This window comes from Ammospiza caudacuta, chromosome 8, assembly GCF_027887145.1.
Source record: "Ammospiza caudacuta isolate bAmmCau1 chromosome 8, bAmmCau1.pri, whole genome shotgun sequence".
Lineage (NCBI taxonomy): Eukaryota > Metazoa > Chordata > Aves > Passeriformes > Passerellidae > Ammospiza > Ammospiza caudacuta.
Window position 1 is genome coordinate 5,507,563 of NC_080600.1, and position 23,588 is coordinate 5,531,150.

The following is a 23,588-nucleotide window of genomic DNA, read 5'->3' on the forward strand; positions in this document are numbered from 1 at the left end:
ACCCTGGCAGCCAAAACCGGTTTGCCTTTGAATGGGGAAACACAGAGACTGGAAGGACAAGTCAATTTACCTGGACTGGAGGACCACAAGGATTCAACAACAGTCCAACCATGTTTGGAAAACAGTTTCCTGAGGACCTTGAAAGTTGGGTAAGCCCGTCCACAAATGGAATTGTGTTACAATAGGTAGATGATCTACTTTTAGCCACTGAAACTTACAAAGACTGGAATGGACAGTAAGCCTATGAAATGACCTGGAACTCAGTGGACACAAGGCATCCAGAAATCAAGCTCAAATAATCAAACAGGAAGTCATTTACTGAGGATACAAAATATCCCAAGCGCAGCAGGGACTAAGAAAGGATGGCAAAGGGACCATAACCGAACCCCACTCCCTACTAATGCCAAAGAACTGAGAACCTTTCTAGGAATGACTGGATGCTGTATTAACCATGGTACTGACTGTGGGCTGCTGGTTAAGCCACTGTAACAGCTGCTAGAAGACAATCCCAGAGACCTGAAATGGACACCCAGAAGTAAGAAAGCCTTTCAAAAGCTGAAGGAGGACTTGAAAAGAGCACCTGCTCTGGGCTTGCCAGATGTCTTGGAACCCTTTCAGCTTTTCTCTTATGAGAGGCAAGGGATGGCATTAGGTGCACTAGCTCAAACAGTTGGCCCAGAGAAAAGGGCAATAGCATCATTTTCAAAACAACTGGATGAAGTAAGTAGGGGACAGCTTGACTGTAAGCAGTTGCTGCTCTTGTTTCAGACATTCAAGGAGCCTGGAAATTCACTCTAGGTCAACAAATAATTGTGTTTATCTCACATCCAGTAGCAGCAATTCTTGACCAAAAGGGTGGGCATTGGCTTTCACCCTCCAGATTCCTTAAATATCCGGCAATTTTGGTGGAACAATGCAGCATTACAAAACAAATCTCTTCTCTAGTTAACCCAGCAGCTACTCACTAGACAGACAAGGAGCCTTTGTAGCATGACTGGATCAAAACCATTCAGCCCACTTTATTCCAGCTGCCCAGATCTTAAAGAAACCCCAGTTCCGAGAGCAGAGTCTCAGTACACAGATGGGAGTGGCTTTGTAAGAGCAGATCAGTGAAAATCAGGATATACAATTAGCACGGAGCAATAGGGGATAGAAGCCCCACACAAGTCAGCTCAGAAGACAGAGATAATCACTTTAACCCATACCCTCTGACCAGCCTGAGGAAAAAGGATCAATATATGAACAGATTGCAAGAATGCCTTCAGCGTAATAGACGCCCATGAAGCAGTTTAGAAAGATAGAGGACTATTGGCAGCTCAAGGCAAGCAGTTGAAGCATTCAGAAGAAATCTTAAATTGCTGCAGTCAGTACTACTACCTCAAGAGGTTGCAATTCTGCACTGAAAAGGACATCAGAAAGGAGAAACCAACCCCAAAAGAGGGAACAGGTTGCAAAAAGAGTAGCAGAACAAAGCCATGCTGAGATTCAGGCACTAATTCCCAAAGGTAAGGAATAATATGACAATGATGTATGCCGTATAATCAGAAAGATCTAGAATTAACAAAGAATTTGCAAGCAGAATGAAAACATTATGTTTTTTTTCAACTCCTCAGGGATAGACAGTTATGCCAGAAAGAGCATCATGAAAACTAATTAAAGATGAACATAATTGTGTACACTGGGAAGGGGATGCCTTACATGGTTATTTGATAAGGACAAAAGTCAGATGCAACCTGTACTCTAGTGTAAAGCAGGTAACCCAAGGGTGTGAAATAACGTCTTAGAGCCAATCCACAAACCAGGACTAGAGTTGAGCTTGGCACAGTAGACAAGGGACAACATCCTGGACAGCACTGGCAAGTTGACTTTTCTGAATTGCCAAGAAAAGGGGAGTATAAATACCTTCTGCCTTTAACTGATACCTTCTCAGCATGACCTGAGGCATTCCCAGCCCAAACAAATACAGCCAAGGTTTTCAACATTTTGTTAAACAATATCATGCCCTGGTTCAGAATGCCTTTAGACATCTCCTCTGACTGAGGACCACGTTTCACAGCAAATATTGCACAGCAACTTTGCAATAATCTCCAAATCAACTGGCACCTACACACACTGTATTGGCCCCAGGCCAGTGGCCAGGTGGAAAAGATTAATTATCCGGTCAAACAACAGATAGTCAAAACTGTACCAGAGGCCAACATATACCTTGGCCCCAGGCCCAGCTTTATAAAGGCTTTATAAAGGATTTGATAGGACCAAGAACAAAAGACAATCTGAATCCCTTTGAAATACTGTACAGAAGACCGTATAAGCAAAACTAGCAAGGGGAAGATACTGTACAAGTTGGAGAGGGGTATCTCCAGAAGCATGTTGTCCAACTAACACAACAGCTGCAGAAAATAAACCAACACATTTTGAGCACATGGGCAAGAGGATGCTCCTCTCCACAAATCCAGCCTGGGGACCAGGTAGAAAGCCTCTTTTCCCAAAATGGAGTCTATTTAGTGCTTTTAATCACTTACACAGCTTTTAAAGCTTAAAGCATTCATCTCTTGGATACATTATTCCAGAATTAAAAGACTTCTGCAAAAAGCAAGTGAAGTCCAAAAGTGGACCTCAGAAAGAACAGGAGAAACCAAGATGCATTTCACACAATGATCATCTTCCCGATACTTCTAATCAGAATCCAAGCCACAGCAGACGACAGTCACTACCATAACGATCTCCTTGGCCTGCAAGATCCTGGTAGATGGAACACTCAAAAATATTCAGGACCTAAAAAGGGATTAAAAAGGTAAAAACACTTTATGCCATTTTAAGGATTAATGACCGAGCAGTTAAAGATTGAGGAAACCCTGACTCCATGCCTGCCTTTCTTGTCCCACCTGAAAGCAGGATCTCTATGGCGTGTAAATTTCAAACTCACAAACCTCTTTCAGAGAAGATTGCTCGAGTGATCATGCGCATCTGCGACCTTTCTAACAAGCAGTGTGTGAATTAATTTTCCTGTGATTCCTATCAGGATTTTTGCACTATACAAATTAAAAAGGGAGACTATAACCTAGCCAAGATAGTTCCCTTCTTCTGCGGTGCACAGGTGGGGTGGGAGGACCATCATCACACAGAGATACGGGAACTGAGCCCGCCAGAAATCTGACCCAACAAATATTGTTTCCAACAGGCAGCTCGTGTGCGACTAGAGTAATAAATTGTCCTGCTTGGACCCTTAGTACATGGAACAGGTCTCATACAGGATCTGCTTTTGAGAATTGAGTTTCATTCTTGGCATATTCCAGGCCATCAGAAATAGTAACCAATCAAGCTGGAGGGGTAGCCAGGAGCACAATCAGCCGACTAGGGTATATCATGTCCGATTTCATGGCCACATGATTGCAACCCAGATATGCATAGAATCCAATAGCACAACTGCATCCTCTGATGGGCTGAGGTACTCAGAATACTCAACTATTTGTACTGGGAACTTGGTAAAGTATCCTTTGTAATACTACCGGGGCCAGGGTAAGATTTCTGAAGGTTTCTGAAATGCTTGCCTAAAGGCAGGCAATGTAACTGGAGAAACCAGTTACCATGCCTTGGGTACTCGACAAGGAGCGAAACGGAATGGGTCACACCACAGACATTTAAAATTAAAATCAAAACAAACAACTTTACATCAGTAAACAACTCCGTAGAACGGGACCCATATGTGAAATAATAGAGTTTTTCACTCTGGGGTGAGACAAACAAATGAACAATTGTTGCCTCTAAATCCACAGTACTCTCTGAAAAAGCTGGAGGTAAAGATACAAGCTAATATTTCCAAAATTAAACAGCAATTCTGCCCACTCATACAGCAAAGCCTAAAAGAATGGGAGCTGTGGATACATTCCCAGACACCAAATCATAGGTATAAGAAAGACTTAAGGGGATGGTTTGGGTCTGAACTGGGAGTATTAAATTCTATTGACCAGGAAGTCATACGCAAGAAAGTAAGCACTGTGAGTTCTTATATTGGACAGATACAAACTCCTCTCAGATCAACCCTGCTGTCTCTTGCCCATACACAAAGCCTGGCAGCTAACCTATTAACCACCCTGGCCAACAATACACAGCAGGATTTTCAAGCAGTTGTTGGCTTTAGGGGAAAACTACAGAGTAACATTTCTTTAGCATTTTAATGTTTACAAGCTCAGCTGTGTGTGGCTACGGTCTGTAATCTCAGGAAAACTTCAAAAAAGGAGAGCTGGAGAAATTGCCACAAGAATTAACTAAATCATGGCTAAAAATGAAACCACAAAAGCAATTTGAAAAACACTTCCACACTTGGTTGCAATTGGTCCATTTCACATAGAATGAACAGAACCCTGCAGTCTTTTGCATTAACCATTGAGAATGCAACAAAATATCGTGTCATTCCAATTTTGGCCCTTGGAGTTATAAGAACTCACATAATGTCAGACACATTCAGCATAATGTCTGGGCCATTTTCAACAACAAAACTAGAAGCTGACAAACTCTTAGTATCAAAGCATGTGTACCAAGGGACGCACTGAATTTTGTGTGCAAAAATGCGGTGCTTGAAAGAGAGGATCGGTGTCTGCATGCTGAGGACAGCACTTGTAATTTGGAAATGAGCCCAGTTACCCGTGCACAATCACAGGTGTGTTATGTGGGAAGGGGCTGTGCCTGTGTGAGATCGGCTTGCACAACTGTTACAATGGAGTCTTTTAATGAAACTACTAATGGTACTAACTTCTCTATTTGCAATTTCACAACCAAAAGCTGCACCACACAAGAACTTCTCTTGAGATTCTGCAGAATGCACAAGATGGGCATCACCAAGCACCCAAATTCCAAACTGCACGGGACGCTAACGTTCTAGAGCAAATGCCCTACCAGCCTAATATAGAATGGCTAGTGACAGAAGTCAAAAATGCATCTCACAGAGCCTGATGGACACTCAAATCCGGTATCAAAGTTTTTGCCAAAATCATCACCAAAAGAGAGAAAGAAAGACAACATCATGAGTCAGATGTCTTGTTGTGATGGACAAATCTGGAACCACCAACAGCTCCTCAGATTTTTAGCTTCCCCAGCAAACCAGTTCTAATTTTCAAAAAATTAACCCTCCTCTTAACCATCACAAACCTATGGATGTGGTAGAAAATTAAAACAGCAGCAGAACAGTTCATATGTACTGTGGACTGTCCAGAGGATCTTGCAAAAGAATTTGCACCAGGATAAAGAGAAGGGGAGAATGAAACAAGGCCTTTGTTTGACATAAGCACAAGCAATTCACATAAGTAAACAAGTACTTGGCACAGACCTACACAAACCCTTAGCACCAGTTAGCATAAGAAAAACCTGGCTGGCCTAACTTGACAGGAGAGGGACTTGACAAAAAGCTTTAGACACAGTCTACCAGAACTAAGGGCAAGTGTAAAATGAGCCCTGTGCAGGGAAGCCATGAGGAAGAAGAGCTGCTTTAGGGCATGGAGGCTGCTCCTGGCCAGCGCCTGGACATTACCTTCAAGTACAGGAACTCGACAGAATGTATTTCTAACGCCCTGCCTATCCAATCACTTCAGCAGAGTCAAGATGGATGGGATTTTGGAGATCCATTTCTGACATCATCCCACTGAAATGTACATGGGGCAGAGAAGCATTTTAGTGGGGTGCAGACCCCTGCCCTCCTGCCAGCTCAATAAAAGGGCTTTTGGCGGACAATGCGTTTGTCTGCCGATTTCTTTGAATTAGGGAGACCCCTCAGGACTGCTGTTGGCCATCCCCTGTGTGTGGCCATCCCCTGTGGGGAACTGCAAAAGCTTCAAATCAGCTGCCTCAGCTTCCAGGGCCTCTCTTGGCCAGCATTGTGGCGTGGGTGCAGGGCTGCTGCGAGGCACTGCTGGGACCCAGCGGGACAGGACCGGCTGTCTCATGACCACGGAGCAGCCCTGACACAGCCAGGGCCATCCTGAAAGCAGAGAAACGCTCACGTGCCAGCAGAGAGGAGCGAGGAGCACTGGGCTGCTCTCAGGCTATCTCAGCATGGTGCTCCAGTGGGAAGGGCAGGCAGGCCTCCCGCATCCAGGGCATCCCCTGCATCAAAAGGACGGGCATTTTGTCCTTTTCATCCCTCCAGCCCAGAACCAGGCCTGACATCTCCTCCTCTGCAGTGGCGTTTTTCCAGTTACAAGGTCATCTCACGCTTGGCCAGTGCGTGAAATGAGGCTGCAGTGACCTGTGATACCCCCTCCATGCCAACCACAGCTCCATTTTGCATTGTTCCTCTTTCACAGGTTCACTTCCCATCGATTGACCAGTCCATTGTTTCCCTTAAGGGTCAAATTCCCACCAGTTAAACCATAAGGTTTCCTTCATTCTCTGCTCTTCATTCTCTTGTTGACGTGCACAGCAGGGGACCAAACATGGCAGGGTCTTAGACACAACTTTGGTCCCTGACACACACAGGCTCCTTGTCCCACTGCTGGCCCTTAGTGTGCTCAGCAAGATCTGGAACTGCACGGTGCTGTGGAACTGCACCTTCAGCAAACGGCCCTTTCCAGCCTGACCTACCCTCATTCCTCTGGGTGGATGCAGGCAAAGTGAAGAAGCCTAACTGTTCATTAATGAAAGGCAGAAAGAGGGCTGATATGGGAGAGAAAAAGGGAATGGGCAGGCAGGGTCTGAGGGCTTGAGAAATGGAGCTATCAAAAGGAAGAGTGGAAGGAAAACATAGGAATAGGCATGGTCTGAGGGCTGGTGAGATGGAGCTGTCAAAAGGGAGGGAGGGTGGAGGGGCAAAAGTGGATGGACAGTGTCTGAGGGCTGGAGGGAGGGAGATATCTACAGGCTGGGAGAGGGCTGAAGCCACACGAGCTTGCCACAGGCTCAGCTGTACCAATCATCAGCTATGTCTAGAGCTCCAGTGGCAATGGGAGATGGTGTCCTCTTCAGTGTCTCCTGGTGCTGTTCTTGGGACACTGCTTCACTGAATCCCGAAAAGGACCTTATTTCTTCAGGTCTTAGGGCTAATTTAGCATGACTTTCAATGTTAGAGCAGGATGGGCTGGCATTGTTCTTCGGGGACTCTAGGCCTGGAACAGAGAGAAAGAGAGCCATGGTCGGAGCCTGGATCTGCAGTGACCTGAGGAGACCGTCCTGCCAGGGCCACCTCACCCAACTCTTGCCATGGCCAAGACAGAGGTGTTGCCAACAGGATCAGCAGCAAGCTGCGGGCCAGGAATTCCTCACATATCTCTGAAATCTCTGTGTGCTTTGCCCAGGCCACCTCTTGTCAACACACGGAACGAAGCCCACTGCAGCCGGGACAGGGATTGCAGCTCCCTGCTCAGGCACTGCAGCTCGTCTGGCCAGGCCACTGCCCTTGCTCACCCTGACTGAGATCCTGGAGCTCTTGCTGCTGCTCCTTCATCATGGGAAACCCGGGCATCTCTGAGAACAAAGAATTCATCTTGGCCCCAGCGGCACAGCTCCCTGCCAGCGGCGCTGCCGGCGCTGTGGCCGCACGGGCTGCTGGCCCGGCAGGGCTCAGCCCGGCCCTTGCCGCACGCTGCCGCCCCAGGGCACGGCTGCCAGAGGGCGGCAGCAGCAATGCCCAGGCCAGGCGGGGCTCCACGGCGCCGGGCCCGGCTGGCGCTGCCGGGGCAGCAGGCGGGGCTGGGGCCGAGCTGCGGCGGGCCGGGCCGGGGAGGGGAAGGGCAGCCCGGGCTCGTGGCTCACCCATGAACCTGACGGCCGCCTCTCGCAGGCGCTCCTGTGGGCTCCGCAGGTAGCGCAGGGCCCGGCGCAGGTGCTCGGCCGCTCTGCTCCTGTCCTCTGCCAGCTGCAGAGAGCGGCAGGAGGGAAGGGTTGGCGCGGGCTCAGCCCCTGGGCCGGGCGCTGCCTGCGCCCAGCCCCGGCCTCCCCATGCCGCACAGCCCGGAGGCGCGGCCAGCAGCCGCTGGCCAAGGGCTCCCGAGGGCAGGGGGCAGAGGGCCGGCTGCTGCCCGGGGAGCCGCAGTGCCGGCCCGCAGCCCCACCGGGCCGGGGCTCCGTGGGGACCCGGCTCGGGCCCACGGGAGCCTGGAGAAGAGCCCGCGGGGCCTCTGGCTGCAGCAGCGGGCAGGGGCACAGCTGCCCGTCCCGCACACTGAGCACCGCCCTCAGGGGCCTTCTCCAGGCTGAGCCTGTACTTCCAGGCCCTCCTTACCAGGCACTCATCGACCCTCAACGGCGGCTGCTTCTTCAGCAGCTGTTCGAGCTTCCTCCTTTTCAGGAACCCGGCCACACGAATCAGCGTTTCCCGAGAAGCCTGGAGAGCAGCAGAGACCCAGAGATGGCCCCACAGCCCAGGGCACAGGACCCACATCCCTGTGCCATGGCCTGGAGTAGGCGTCAGCCTGAGAGTCACCAGGGCAGGAGGTAGCCAAGCCCCCTCCCCGGGATCCACCAGCATCACAGAAAACCTCACCTTTGCCACGTCCCAGTTCTTAGCATGACAGTAAATTAAAAGTGCATCCAGACTCTTGCTGACAATTGTCCTCAGGGGCTTTTTTCCCTCATCCACTACCAATTCCATCACCTTCCTGAAGAGTTGAATGGAGAGCACCTGCACATGGCTGTTGTCCTAGAGGAAACAAAAAGACCTACATCAACTACTTCAGTCCTACCTGGACAAAGGCCTGAAAATCCAGAGGGTACAAAGTTTCTGGGAAGCAACTGATGCCTGTGGCTCAGGATGCAGAACCTTACATGGTCAAAGAGCAGCAGGAGTGCCTCAGCCAGCTTTGGGGCAGTGGTGCTGGATAGCAGGATGTCTTTGTGCTGGAGCACATTCGTGAACACAGAGAGGGTCATGCTGACCACCTCTCCTTCTGCATCATCCAGAAGCTTCAGAAGGCTTGGAGACAGCACATTCTCCTGGCCTGTGTGGAACACAAGGCTGTGCTGGGAAGCCACGGACGGCTGCACCACCACCACCACCCTGGTACTGCAAAGCCAACCTGCTGCTGCAGGGCCCACAGGCCAAAGGCCTGACCCAGAGCACTGGGGCAGGTGAGGCAGGAGAGCTGGGAGCAGCTGCCTCGGCTCCTGAAGCCCTGCCAGCCCAAGGGACTGCTTTCCCCAGCACAGCTTCAACCGCTGCCCCCTCCTCACCATCGAGGGATCATTGCTGACCACCACGAGGCCTCTGAGCGCCAGGCGATGCCTCTCCCTGCACTTCCTGTGCAGGAATCTCAACAAGACCTTCAGGACAATGCTACCACATTCCCTCAAGTCCTGGCACTCGAGGACCTGCAAGGCACAGGGCAGTGACAGGGAGCCGGCCAGCAGGAGCCCGGAGCTGCACAGGGCCGGGCCCAGGCAGCAGCACAGGGCACAGGCACCGTCCTGGCAGCTGTGGCTGTGAGAGGGCAGAGAGCTGGGAGGCAGCTCAGCCAGGCAGTGCTGGACACCATGCTCACCTCCACAAAGAATGCCAGGAAGGGCAGATCCCAGTGTGGGTCCTGCATGCTGAACTGCCCGAGCAAGTGGAGTGCGATGCAAGAACACAAAGGGACCAAGTTTCGGCGCATCTCCCTGGCAGGGGGAAAAAGGCACCCAGACCCTGAGGTGGGGAGGCAAACCTCTCCCAGAACTGACTCAGAGAGCTCTGGTTTTTCCCCAGCATCCCTGGAGGGGATGTGGGTGCTCTGGGAGGCGGCCCCTTCTTGGCACCCTCCTATCCCAGACTTTTCCAGTCTCCTTGGCCGTCACTCAGTGACGAGGCTCTCTGGCCCATGACCACAGGGACTGTGTGGGGCACAGGGCACAAATGCCGGGGGCAGTGGGGAGAAGGGGGTCTCACCTGGCCAGCAGACCCATGGCATAGTGCTGGGTGCCAGCACACAGCAGCGTGTCCCAGCAACGCTTGCGCTCCATAGCCACCACCTCATTGTCATACCAGTCAGCAGAGCAGAGCCTTCATGGCCTGCACTGCAAACCTGTGTGCAGAGCAAAGCCCAGGTCACACTGGGAGCACTGGCCCTGGCCACAAGGGCTTGGGAAGGACAGGAGGACTGGGACCTGTTGGAATTGCTGGGAAGGCAGTGCTCCTCCTGGCATGCTCTCCAGAAGTTACCAGCTTCCACTGGTGGCATCTGCTGTGTGGTGATGAAGAGCAGAGCCACAAACATGGAAAAGCAGAGCCACAAACAGGTAGGAGGAATACAGCATCATGGCCTCGTGGCACTTGGGCACCTGGACAATCACCCAGAGCACCAGAGTTGCCTGCAAAAGAAGCAGCCCAAGACAGCGCTCAGTGCCGAGGTGTCCGTGGGGCAGGGCCCAAGTGCAGATGCAGGAGGAGCAGCGGGCCTGGTGCCCCCTGAGCCTGCCCCTAGCCCAGGGTTCAGCTCAGTGACTGAGGCATGGAGAGGATGGAGAGCTGATGGTGAGGTGACCGAGGGGCAAGCAGAGGCCAGATCCAGAAACTCACAGCCAGGGCAAAAACGTCCCTGTCGTCCCCGTTGTCCCCATCAGAGGTATGTGCGCTGTGCAGAGGCCAATCCTCCATCACACAGACCAGTGTTGGCAGCACTTTTTCCACTGCTGGTCCCGATGACCCTATGGTTCTCCACATCGTAGCGGCAGCTCTGTGGGATCAGAGCTCTGTGTCAGGGGCATCTCAGTCCCAGTACCCTGCCCTGTGCAGCTGTGGGGGCCCAGGTGACAGAGCCCCAGTGCCCTGAGGGGCAGGGAGGGAGCATTGGCAGCAGGCTTGGGGAACAGAGGGGCCCCAGGGTCCTGGACAGAGCCCATAGCACAGGCTGTGCAGGGCCACAGGCCCCAAAGGCTGGTGGGCCCTGAGCTGTGCAGGCACGTGGGCCCCGTACCTGTCACATGTTGGGGCACAGCGCAGGAGGGTCAGCACCACGTCAGCAGGGTGTTCTTCAGCCAGCCTCACAATGTCAATTTGCAGCCTGGAATCCACAGTGACATGGGACACCAGCCTCTGGTGAATGCTCCGTACAATGGCTGGCACCTGGAGGAGGCATGGGAACACGTGGAGCGCTCTCCGGGGGAGCAACTTCCCAGGCTTCCCCCAAGAAGTGCTTCCCTTCCTGCCACACTGTGCTGGCCTCAAAGGCTGAGGCAGCCCAGTGACCAAGGCTTGAGGGGAAACACGATCCTGGCAGGCCTCCAGGCCTGGCCTCAGGCTGCTTACCTGCTGCTGAGGAGGAATAGCATTCTCCTTGAAAAAATCCTTAGTGGGAACATGAATCCCAGTGGGACCTGGCCTGGTGCCAGTGTTTGTGATGCCCTGAGTCATTCTGGTACCAGTGTTTCTGATGGCCTTGCTCTCAGTCATTGCCATGTGAACAGCCTTCACCCTCTGATAATTCATTGCATTATTTCCTGAGTGTGCTCTCCATTCTGGGCAGGCATGAGGCTTTGCCTGGAACTGGGCCGGCCTGGAGTCAGGCTGGGCTGGGACCTCAGCTGCTGTAGTGCCGGTCTCTCTGTGCCGAATGTGCAGGGATTTCCAGAACATCTGCAGGAGAATCAAGGACAGGGAAGGCAGGGATGGTCCATGGCATGCTCCAAGCGTGGTACTGGGCTGAGCAGGGACAGCAGGCCCAGCCCCGGTGGGGGTGGCTGCAGGTACCTGCGCTGTGCTGCGGAAGCGGCCACGGCTGGATTCCTGCTCTTGTGTGCGCTCCAGGGCTCCATCTGGCAAAGAGCGAGCGCAGCCAGAGCTGAGGGGCTGTGGGAGAGGCCGGAGAACACAGCCCAGCCCTGCGCTGCCCAGGCAGGGAGAGCCCCGGGATGGCCCAGGGAATGGAGCACGGCCCCTGCAGGGTGTCTGCCCGGCCCCTCTTCCGTCCTGTCCTTCGGCATGTCCCCAGGGCGTGGGATGGGATGGGATGGGACTGGACAGGATGACCAAGCTGGCTGTAGCCATCAGCCCTGTGGCCCAGCTCTGCTGCTCACCATTATGCAGTGTCTGAAACTGCTCTGGTTTTTCAGGCTGTTGATCTGGGGCAGCTCCAGACCTTTTCTTTCCCCCTGAACACTTTGAACAGGCGGAGGAATCTGCCTGCCATGTCAGAGTCTGGCCTTGAGGGCACCTTAAAGAGAGATGCCTCAGGAAAGCTCAAAGTCAACAAGTTGTGCCGTTGGGCCTTGAAGGCACCTGAGACAGGGAAACGTCAGGAAGAGTGGTGGACTGCAAGTCCTGCACTCTGTTTTTGAGGGCGCCTGTTACAAGGACAGGAGACTCCTCATAAACTATTGTGGTCACCAGATCCCACGGTTTTGCATTGAGGGCACCGGCTGCAGGGACAGGAGATGTCTCGGAAAAGCTCTGAGTCACCAAGTCCCACAGTCTGGCAACGAGGTCACCTGTAGGAACAATGCCATGGAAAAGCTCCGGGTAGGACATCAATGAGCGCGCTGTGCGGGGGCTCCTCACGGCACCGCTCTGTCCCGTCGCATGCTCCGAGCACTGTGGCCTGCTCCTGTCACCACCAGCTCCTTTGTCACCACGTGTCACCAAGGGCCCTTGCACACACTGCCGCCCTCCCTGGGGCCGCCCCCAGCCCAGCCAAAGTGGCCCAGGCTGGAAGGAATGCCTGGCCCCAGGTGTCTAAGGCAGCCCCACAGGATCGTTAGGAAGGGCTCAGAGCATCAGCAAACGCTGCCCTGCTCTGCGGGCTCAGGGCAAGCAGAAGGAGCCCCCAGGGCTGCCGACGCAGCCGCGCTGGGAAGGGCACGGGCCCTTCCAGGGACGCTGGCACGGCCTCCTTGGGACACGTCCCGGCCCATGGCCATCCTAAACCCGTGGGTGTGACTCGCACAAGGAACGTGTGGGCCCGGGCACCAATGCTGCTGTGAGCCCTGGGGCCCGGGCAGCGCTGACATCAGCAGCTGGGGCAGAGTCCCCACTGACATAAACTTTCCACCACCACATGTGGTTGGGCAACACTGATGTTCATGTCCTGTAGAGACATTGTTAAGTTTCCTTGTTTTCTTTCAACTGTTCTTGCTTTCTGGAAAAAAACATCAGCCCAGCCTCTCATATTCTAGGCTCCAGTTGCTGTGTGTCTGGCTTTGGCAGCTCATGTCCAAACATAGCCGGTTCCTGCTGAGCGTGGCAATGGATGGTCACAAAGAGGGAGGTTCCCCAGTGAACATCGAGGCAGACACCTGGGGAAGTGCAGAGGATAGGGATAACTGGGAGGAGAAGCTGTTCTGTGCCTCTGATGATGGTGCAAGCCCCCTGAAGGAGCAGCCAAGACAAGTGCTGGAAGCAGCCATGTCCTGCTCTTTTCTGCTGTCAGATGCACACGGGACAGACTTGTCGCTCACAGGTCCACTGGACTTGATCCAGGAACAACAGAAGGGCAAGCATTGGTAGGGAATGGCCTCCAGCAAGAGCAAAGAAGGATCTGCTAGCAGCAAAGCCTGAGCTTGTGAACTGGGCATCTCCTCAGGGTACACTAAAGAGCTTCCCCTCCATCCCTGAACCTCAGCCACTGGAGTCCCTACTTTTACTCAGGATCTGCTACTTCTTCAGCACTGCTGACTCATCAGATCAAGGCTGAACCCATTTGCTGTAGTGATTTACCACAGAAACAGCATTAAATACCTGGGTGCAATTAATACTTATGCAGCCAAGTAATTTTTGAAAGTATAAATACTAAAGGTGTCAAGTTGTTTCCAAGTATTAACTCTTTCAAGGGCAAGGCAGGCTGAGTAATTCATTTACCTTGTATCAGCTGCAGTGCCAGGCTCAAAGTGTAACACATGCAAGTTGGAACCCAGTAAAATGTTTGAACTGAATATGGTTCCCTTTGTTTTGCTGCAGGTTTGACTTACAGAGTGAGGCTTTCCTTGCGTGTGGTACTGAAGTCCCATATGTTAATTCATAAACTCAGTCTAAACATAGATCCCAATTAGCACAGAAAAGCACAGTGTGGTGTCATCATCATCCTTCTCACTTTGTAAAGCTCAGGATAGCTCTCAGAGCTCGTATGTGCCACCTGACACAGGCTCAATGCTGCCGAAAAAGACAAAGCACTAGAACATGCTCCATACCTCAAATCTCCATCGGATCTCAAACACCTGAGACACGAGTGTGTCCTTCCTTGTGGATCAGAGGCCAAAGCCGGGTCTTGGTGCAGTCACTGATCTACCAGCCTGGTCACATCGTGTGAATTCTCATTGCACACTTTTACACCAGTCTCAGCTCTGAGGGGCTGTTACAACACAAAGTAAGATGCTGGTTATGATTTAGCACTGTTTGTTTCACAAGGATAAATGATTATTTATCCTTGTGTAACAAAAGACTCACACGGCAGAACCAAATTGGGTTCCTACTGCTCAAAATCTCCCTTCCTTCCCAGTCTTGTACTTTGATTACATGAGAGCACATTCAAGAGAGAGACATCCACATTTCCTGTTTTGGAATTGATCTGGAGCATCTTGATTCCTAAAGCTTAACCTGTTCTCTGACTTTATTTACACCCAGTTGTGCCAGACTGCCTGGCCATTCCAAACCTGAGCTTCTTTGCTGTGAAGGCACAGAAGAATCTGGCATTTAATAACCCTAAATTCAGGAAACCAGGAATACACATTACTTCCCTTTGTTCAACACAAGTAGTTACAAACAAAAATAAAGTTACAAACTTCCCACAGTGAATTGGCATGACCTGAGAAGGTAAAATATTTGGAAATCTAGTTCCCATCTCCAAACAGCAACTCATTTGCCTTCACATGGTCTGTTGAGAGTCAATTACAAAAATTTGACATTAAATAGAGAAGCTTGTCTTTTGGGTTTGTTTGGGATTGTTTGGCTTTTTTGCCACGGCAGCCAGCCCAGAAAGTCCTTCCTAAGAGAAGAACTCACCAGAGTGGTGTCTGGGTGACAGTCCAGCCAACTCCTGCAGGGCAGGATGCAGGGAGAACCAACCACTCACCCAAGGACTCCTTCCAGATGTCGCCTACTGTGTTGTGCATAGCAGCCCAGGCTGAAACACAGAGCACATCCAGACTGCTCTCTGGCAAAGCCTGCTGAGACTTCCCTTGTACAGGCACATTCTGCTTTCATTTTCTTCACTGCATTACTGGCAGCTCCAATGAAATACTGGAAAGTCTGTCAGGATTTCCCATTAAAGCCCACAGGTTTCCATGTGGATCTTCAGCAGGGAGGGATACTCTTCTGCTTCCCCACCCTGTTTCTCCTGGTTCAACCACCTTGGAGCTCAAGGAGCTTTCCTTACAGAGACTGGAACTGCGGGTAAATGAGCATTGCTGATCCATATAGGAGAGGATAATAAAATGCCAAGAAACTTATGTTTCATTACATATGGGATGCAGATGAAATGGAAAACTGAAACTGAGTTCTCCTTTTTTCCAAATCCTTCCCAAACCTCTGCTCCCAACTGAATTCCTAATGGTTTCTTAACTCAAAGGTCCTCCCACTCAGCACTGCACTAGGAGGAACTCCAAAACCCACACCAATTGCTTCAATTAAAACAGCAAATACAAGCACAAAAATACTTCCTCTTAGTGCAGAAGAATAGGAAGTGCACTTCCTATTAGTGCAGGCCAGGTGAGCATTCAAATGCCTGAAGATGTCACTTTAGGAAATATTTCACACAGTGTTTCCCAAGGTAGGGCTCTGGACAGGGAAGCACAAAGCTGCTCATCTGAAGTCAGGTATTTGTGAACCAAAAACCAGGATAAAGGCAATGAGCACGAAATCCAGGTGAAATAGCTTGGATTCCAAAGCAGCACAAGGCAAAAAGTGTGTCTGGGAACACAGTATTCAAGGCAAGTTATAAGTTAATGCCTCACCCAAAGCTAAAAGACAGCTTAAAATTTACAGCAGGTGAGAAATCACAGTTATCAACTTGTCAGAACAGGACAAGATCAAACTTACTGTATTTGACATAGATTTGATACTAGATTTGAGACAGACACAGACTGCCAGTGTCCAGATTGCTCCTCCCCTATTACCATTCACTGAGTACCTAATAATCCTTTAATTATGTCTAAGTTTCATTTCCTCAAGCAGGCTTGTGTGCTACCAACAAGTGCAGACATGTAAAATACATACACAGAAGGGAAATTTTCACTCAGCTGTTCAAACACTTTACACCAAGGAATATTTTAAGACATCTGAGGGGTGCCAGTGTTTTTTAATACACCACCATACAATTGCTGCACACAAAGCTATTGAGGCATAAAATATTGCAGTAATCTTTAACTAACCCTCTCCAAATGAGGCCAGTAAGAATTCATTTTAAAAACTCAACAACCAGACCTTTATTCTGCAGAAAATTTAAAAACTCAAGTGCACAAGGTCAGTGTAAACAAGTTCTTTAATATCACTGAAGAAAAATTTAGCAATCCAAGTCTTAGGTGGGTTTCAAATAAATAATCATTTTGAGAAAGTGTTTACATATCAAGGGAGCTCTCAAGGCAGCAAGAGCACAGTTTGTAATTCCTCCCTGCTAACACCCCCTCACCAAGAGAATGTACAGTAGGCAGTGCACACTGGAAAAACAATCACAACACAAGGGCACACTTGCCAGCTTCCATGGAACCTCTGGATAGGATTTCAGAAAGGGGGGGGAAGTAAATGGAGACATGCACTGCCTTTTAAAGCACCACTCTTCCTCCACAGCCTTTTCACCAACGTAACACAAACAGCAAGAGAATTCATGTTTGCTGCCAAAACCCACTCTCAGCTCAAAGATTAACACAGAGAATTGCTCTTCAAACTGACACTGCAGCCCAGTGCATCACCCCCTCCCAGCTGGGCTCTGCTCCTACTCTCACCTTGAAACTCCTCTCCAATCACTGCAAAAGTAACCCAGAAAGCCTAAAGACAGGTAAGAAATGTTATTTCTTGCAGATCCTGGCCCAGCATACTGAAAGGGAGCAAGACATGACAGGTTTCAAGGTGTAGGGTTACCCAGGAAAACATCTGGTGTCCTACGCCACTCAAATAAAACTTTCCAAAAGCCAAAATACTTCCTCAAAGTGTAGATTTGTCTTTGTTAAACAAATATTCTGCTGTAAAAATATGCCTGATGTGAAATTTCTCACATCAGAACAAGAAGTAGATTTAACAATCTAGAAAGAACAAGAAAAAAAATCAATTTTAAATACGCCACAAAAATATTTGCAAAAGAGTTACTGCAAAATTGTTTTCTTCCATTTTCATCAAAATATTTTTTCTCTGTACATACAGGCTGGGCAGTCTTCCACTCTCTGTTCTCTAGTTCAACATGCAACAGATCTGTGATAAGCACTGCAGTACTCACCAGAGAACTGTTTCTTCTCCATTTCTAACACACCTGAAAAAGGTCCTGCTTTGAGTCAATTAAAAAAAAAAAAAAGACTATGTAATACTGCTGTGTGTGCTGTGTACCTACTGAATAAATATTGCAGGAGGTAAAGGATTGTTTCACTGCTAGCTGGGCTTTGGCAAAGCAGGAGTGGGGCTGACATACACTGGATACTTCACACTTCTGAGTGGGGGACGCTGCAACATTTAACAGAATAAAACAGAATAAAATAAATCTTAGATCTAAAACTGTCAGTACACAGGATTCCCAAGTTGTTCTGAACACAGGAGCAGGGTGATCAGTTTTCCAGGAAAGCCACATAGTCAGTCAATCTGGCCAACTGCTGCTCATTGGGAATTGGTGGGACTGGAGCAGGTTCTGCAAAGATAAAACAAGTGGATCATTAATGAAATTTAGAAAGCAAATCCACCAGCAGTACCCTCCATCACAACAGTAAGGGAAAACAAATTAAATGCATCTGACTTTCAGCAGCCTTCTGGAGACAGGTGTTAACTGTATCTCCTCCCTGCACAGATGACATAATTCCTGTTATCTGCACCATTCAGTGCTCCAGGAGTTACTAACCACAAAAACTGCTGCAACAAGCTCTACTTGCCAGCAGCCTTCAGAATTTCTCTGCACACACTGCAGTCTGAGAAATGAGGGCTGACAGTACTCTGCCCTGAGAAGGAAGCTCCTGGAGCTCTCTGGTTGCTCCTTTCCTTGCAAGCTGCCATCCTGGAGACTCCAAACACATCTGGTGGGTGACCAGACCAGCAGAACACACAGGAGCTCTGTGGAAGTGGGAACCTCAGGAATCTCAGACACTGCTTGAAACATGAGGGAGTGAGGAGACAGAGGGAGAAGCACATTTACATAGCACCTGATTGGGGTGGGATGCTGTTTTCTATTTTGGGGGGGAGCAGTGAGAACATTCACCTCTCTAGGACTCAGTTCCCACTCAGTGCTGACACTGTTTGTGCAGGTTTAGCTAAATCCATTATATACAAACAAAAATACCTGATGATGGAATAAATCTGTTAAAGGAAGCTTCCAGCACACCTGGAGAAAACATACAAAATTAGACCAGTGGAACAGTTTTAACCAGTTCTATGCAACAAAACATGGATCAAAAGCTAATTAAAATTAACCTGTTTATTCATTACACTTGACTTTATAACTAAAAAGCAGAATACCCAAGGCTTAGCTGCTTCAAAAGAATCTTTCTTTTGCCTGCATAGCAGTTCTTGCACTCACTTTTAGAATAAAAACCACATGTAAGTAATTCGCAGTTTTTTTAAGCTCTGCACATTTGGCAGCCAGTTCACAAAATCCCAATCTGCTCATATATAAAATCTCAGGGCTGTGCTTGGCTTTGTGCCCCTTAGGGGTAAATTTCCACACCTGGCACCTGTTTCCTATGGGCTCTGAAAACCCAAAAACTCTGCCCATACAAACAGTGTCACTTCTTAGTCTAACAGGTCTTGCCCTTTTGGATATGCTGTAATTTGGCTCCTTCTGCCAGAGCTGCACAGGGCAGTTTAAGAACAGTTGTTTCATCCTGCTTTTACATCTTAATATTTATTTTTGACACAGACAGATACAGATTCAGAAAAAAAGAAAAAAAAAGAGCCAAGCGTTTCTGCAGACCATGGTTTGCATGAATAGACATTCTGTAATCAACACCATGAAAGTGAAGAGAAGATTTAGATTTTAAATCAAAGGAAATGATATCAACAACTGGAGCTCCTCAGAACACAAAGATTCACTAAATCCCTGCCTGAAGAAGTTCTAATTCTCCTGAAGGGGAAAAAAAAATCTCAGGTTCAAAATGATCTAATTTTTACTCATCTTTATTAGGTTAAGACCATTTGAGTTCATCCAGTTTCTGTTGCACAGAGGCAGAGCCAGCAACAGGAGGAGAGGGAGCAATCCCAGCACATCCTGTCTGCTTTTGTTTAAACAAGCTCATGAAAGGATGTAGCTTAATCCAAACTACTTGTTGTAAGTCCAAACCAAACCCACCACTTTGTACTTCCTCACGTTTTACACATGCCCCGTGTTTATGAGCAGCATGAGTGTCCAAAAAGTATCTAACAGAATCCAGTGCAAAGCTGTAATTACAAACTTCACACCTAATTCCTAAAAATGCTGAATGTTTCATGAAGTAACAGCTCCACCTACCGGACTTTTTAGGCATCACCATGCGAGTTGCAAAGTCTGCTTGCCAGCCCTGATCTAGCACACCTGGAAAGGCATTTGTAAGATACAGAAGGGGAGAATAAATAGTGACAATTAACAGCTAATAATTTTTTAAAAAATCAAACCATTATCCACAACCAAGATTTTTTTTTCCCTCTAATCACTGCCCAGTCACTTAAGAGGCTCAGAATTTGTAGATACATTTTTATTAATCATCACTTAGAGCTCTCTGAGCTCATTATCTACTATAAATGCTGGCAACCCTGATGAGGGCAGGAATGATAAATCTGACTCCATGTTCTCAGATGGCTAATTTATTAATTTATGATACTATATTATACTAAAGAATACTATACTATACTTAAGAATACAGAAAGGATACTGAATGCTAAAAGATAACAATGAAAACTCCTGACTCTCTCCAGAGTCTGACACAGCTTGGTCCTGATTGGCCAAAGAGCCAAAACAACTCACAGCAGAACCCAATGGAACAATCACCTGTGGGTGAACAATCCCCAAACACATTGCACATGAGCACAGTACAGGAGAAGCAAATGAGAGAAGAATTGTTTTCCTTTTCTCTGAGGCTCTGAGGTTCCCAGGAGAAAAACCCTGGGTCAAGGGATTTTATTAAAGAATGTGAATGCCACAATTTTCAGTATAATAATTACTCAGAGAATAATGCCAGGTACCTTTCACAGCATCTTCCACAGGAAGGCCAACAAAGGCTGCAAAATCATCTGCAACTATGGATGTGTAAGCCTGGGAAACCAGTCCAAAGGCTCGTCTCCTGGTTGCATCTAGGGAGGGAGGAACACAGCACACAAGGGACTCATCTCCAGAGGTGGGACACCTGAGAACATTCCCTCAATTCCACCACCTTTGGAAAATCACTACCAGCCTTCAAGGGAGCCCTTCAGGAGCTCCCCCTCCCCTGCTACAGCTCACAGTCAGCAGCAGGAGACAACAGCTTGTTCTCTGGCAGGGCAAACCCCCTCAGGGCCTGCCCTGAGCCTCCGAGTGCAGCCTGCAGCACCCTGGGCTCCAGCAGCAGCACAGGGAACTCTGCAGCTGATGGCATTCTCTGCTGGCAATGTGCCAGCACGTAGTTAATAATTAGCGCCATCTAAAAAGCAAAGAAATAATGTTCCTCAAGTTACAGAGAACTTGTTTGGCAGAACACCTCCTTTCAGCAGTCTGCACTGCCCTCTGGGAGCAAGAGTCTGCATGCTACCATTACACAGGATGGAAAACACAGAAAAAACACCTTGTAACTCCTACAACGTTCTGAAATGCCAAGCCAAGTTCCTTGGTTAGAACTCTGAGAAAACTGGGTGATTTATGGTCTGTTCTGCTCTTACAGAACAAACCACATGGTTTATGAAAAACTCAGTGTCAAAGAATACACAGAAACAAAATCCTACCAAGACCACTTTAGTTGTTTCTACAAGGTTTTGCAGAGCTTTTAATTTACACCCAACACCCGAAAACCTTATAGTAAAACCCACAAAACCTTGGCAGCAGTTGTCCTGATTTTTCACAATGAACAATTTGTTTCTGCTGGAGCAAATAAATGATTCCAGGCAGTTCCCTGCTCCCACAGGAGCTCAGCCTTACCTCTGAGTGCTTCCATGATGGGCTGGATGGTCTCAGACCACTGATGTGCACTGATTGCTGTGTAGATCCCTGGGAAGTCCCTCTGCCAGATTCTTTGTCCCACTGACCAAACTGCACCCAGCTCAGCATTTGCCTGTTGTGACCAAAGAAAAAAAATAAAAACCAAACTTCAGTGTTAATCCAGAAGAAAATCCTTGTGCATAAACCCATTTCCACCCGCAGGTTCTCAGAGAACATTGCTGTGCAACAAAACCAGCAGGTTTCTGAGGTGAATTTGGCCCAGCACTTACAGATTTGATAGCAGGAGGGATTCTTTTCCAGAGATAACGTGCATTATTCCTAAAAATAAATAAATAAAAAGATTAAAAATACTTCTCAGTCACAAAGAGACACCACAAGGTTTGTGGTGTGATGCTGTGATGAACGCTCTCAGTGCTTTAAAAATATCATTTCCAGGAAGGAATATGGGATACTGAGGTGGGAAAGCAGAGCTGCCCTCCAGCAGACAACCCTGGGCTGCTGTAACACAACAGCTCATGGATTGCCTCATTTAACACCAATTTGGGAAAGCAACTTCTCCCTAAAAACTCAAGTTCAGTGCATTAAGTACACACAAGGACATGGAATAACCCCCCCAGTGCAAATTCCCAGGAATTCCTGCAGTTTTAGCTCCTTCAAGCCAACAGCATCCCTCATTTTTAACAGGGATGGGCCAAAGTTATCCTGCTGGAGTTTAAACAGAAGGAACAAATCCAACCCAAAACAAAACAAAACCAAAACACCCCCAAATCCAACCCAAAACAAACACAGCCCTGAACAGCTACAAAACAAAACCCTGAAATGTTCAACACTTCCCAGAGGAGCCAACTTCACCACTGAAGGAACTTTATTCCCAAATTTCCCCACAGGAAAGGAGAACAGCATGCCTGTCAGATCAAGGGGTGAAAGAGACTCCATCCCCAGGAGCATTGTCATTGTTTCTTTGCAAAACCAGCACTTTCATTAACCACAGAGCCCCTTCCCAGTGTGCTGGTGACACAGCCAGTGTCCAGGCTGGGACAAGCCACTCACATGTCGTTGTGCAGCAGGTACAGAGCTAGCAGCTGCCCATACACCAGGGGTGTGGCAATCCCTCCAGGGGCCTGAAAACAAACACACAACGCAGGGCTGCCGATTTGAAAGAGGGGTGTGAAACAAAACACAGCAGGAAGCCAAGTTTTATATAAATTGAACACTCCAAGACTGATTTTTACTTTTATTTAAATTTTTTTTTTCACATCACATAACAGGCCTGTGCAATATTTTTTTGGGGGGGGAAGTAAATAAGCCTACATCTTCCAACTTCCTATGCTCATGAAAGTTGCAGCTGTTGAAAGTGAAATTAAATTTACCCCTATTAATTAGCCCCGGCTTCGTTTAGCTTCAGCTCAGGCCACTCCACCACAGCAAAGCCTCTCTGCTCCTCCCAAACACCTTAAGCTAAGCTTTGGCCCCTGCCACGTTTCAGCAGAGCTCACAAGGAGGAAATAAACGAGCAATTAAAAAAAAGTTGTACAATTTTGAAAGCGGCAAAGATTTCCAATTTTCAGGCCTTTTATCAAGGGGCAGGGGAAGGTAAAGCAGCACGGAGGGAGCTTCCAGTAAAAGCTGCCACAGCAAAACTCGGTCTGAGGGCAATTCCCCGAGCCTGGCTCAGGGCTCCACTCCCTGATCAATATTTTCCTTTTCTCATCCACGGGAAGGACTGAAACCCACAAACTCCCCCTCCCTTATACTCCCTCCGAAACGGCGCGAATAATTATGCAGAAACACCCATTTCTCTGCAGCCTGCGCTTTTCTGAGGAGCCCAAGGGGCCAGCTCAAACCCTGCGCCCTCCCCCGCTCGCACACAGGCCCACGCACCGACACAGACACACAGACAGACCCAGACCGCCCCCGGCCCGCGGCACCTCCAGCTCCTGCGTCTCGCACTGCTCCAGGAGCCGCCTGAAGCTCCCGGAGCTCTCGGCCATCACCGCCACCGGCATCTTCCCCTCACGGGGCCTCCCACACACCCGCTGCAGGCGCCCGCGCTCTGACGTCACTTCCGCCTTGCCCTCAGCGCCTTCTGCCCGCCTCTCTGTGCTCCTGGAGGACCGCGCGGGGGGCGTGGCCTGACTCGGGGGCGTGGGTTAACCCAAGGGCGTGGCCACGGTCCGTGAGGGGCTGAGGGTAGCGCGTGGCGCCTGAGGGTGGCGATGTTTCAAAATCCATTTGTTTTCTATGAAATAAGCAAAGTTTCCGCGTCATCAAAAGAAATGACTGTGCTTGGCGTGCAATACGCTCGGTTTTTCCTCCCTATTTGTCATGGGAGACGGGCGTATTTGTCATGTGTGAGACGGGCGCCTGCCATCCTTTATTGCATAAGGGCTGTTCTCAAGGGTAGGA

The 23,588-nt window shown here is 49.1% G+C and overlaps 1 protein-coding gene across 2 annotated transcripts; it reads right to left on the reverse strand.

The window, feature by feature from the left end:
* Positions 1–16,352: 16,352 nt before the first annotated feature.
* On the reverse strand, positions 16,353–23,218 carry COPS8 (COP9 signalosome subunit 8). 2 transcript variants are annotated; one of them, XM_058809430.1, is made up of 8 exons: positions 23,086–23,218; positions 22,233–22,303; positions 21,452–21,500; positions 21,162–21,294; positions 20,237–20,344; positions 19,527–19,589; positions 18,363–18,404; positions 16,353–17,720 (listed from the first exon to the last, which is right to left on the reverse strand). In XM_058809430.1, coding segments are annotated over exons 2-8 (477 nt in total). In that variant the 5' UTR covers positions 22,235–22,303; positions 23,086–23,218; the 3' UTR covers positions 16,353–17,640. The 2 variants fall into 2 exon arrangements, with proteins under 2 accessions (XP_058665413.1, XP_058665412.1); XM_058809429.1 differs by having other exon boundaries at positions 23,111–23,216.
* Positions 23,219–23,588: the final 370 nt, after the last annotated feature.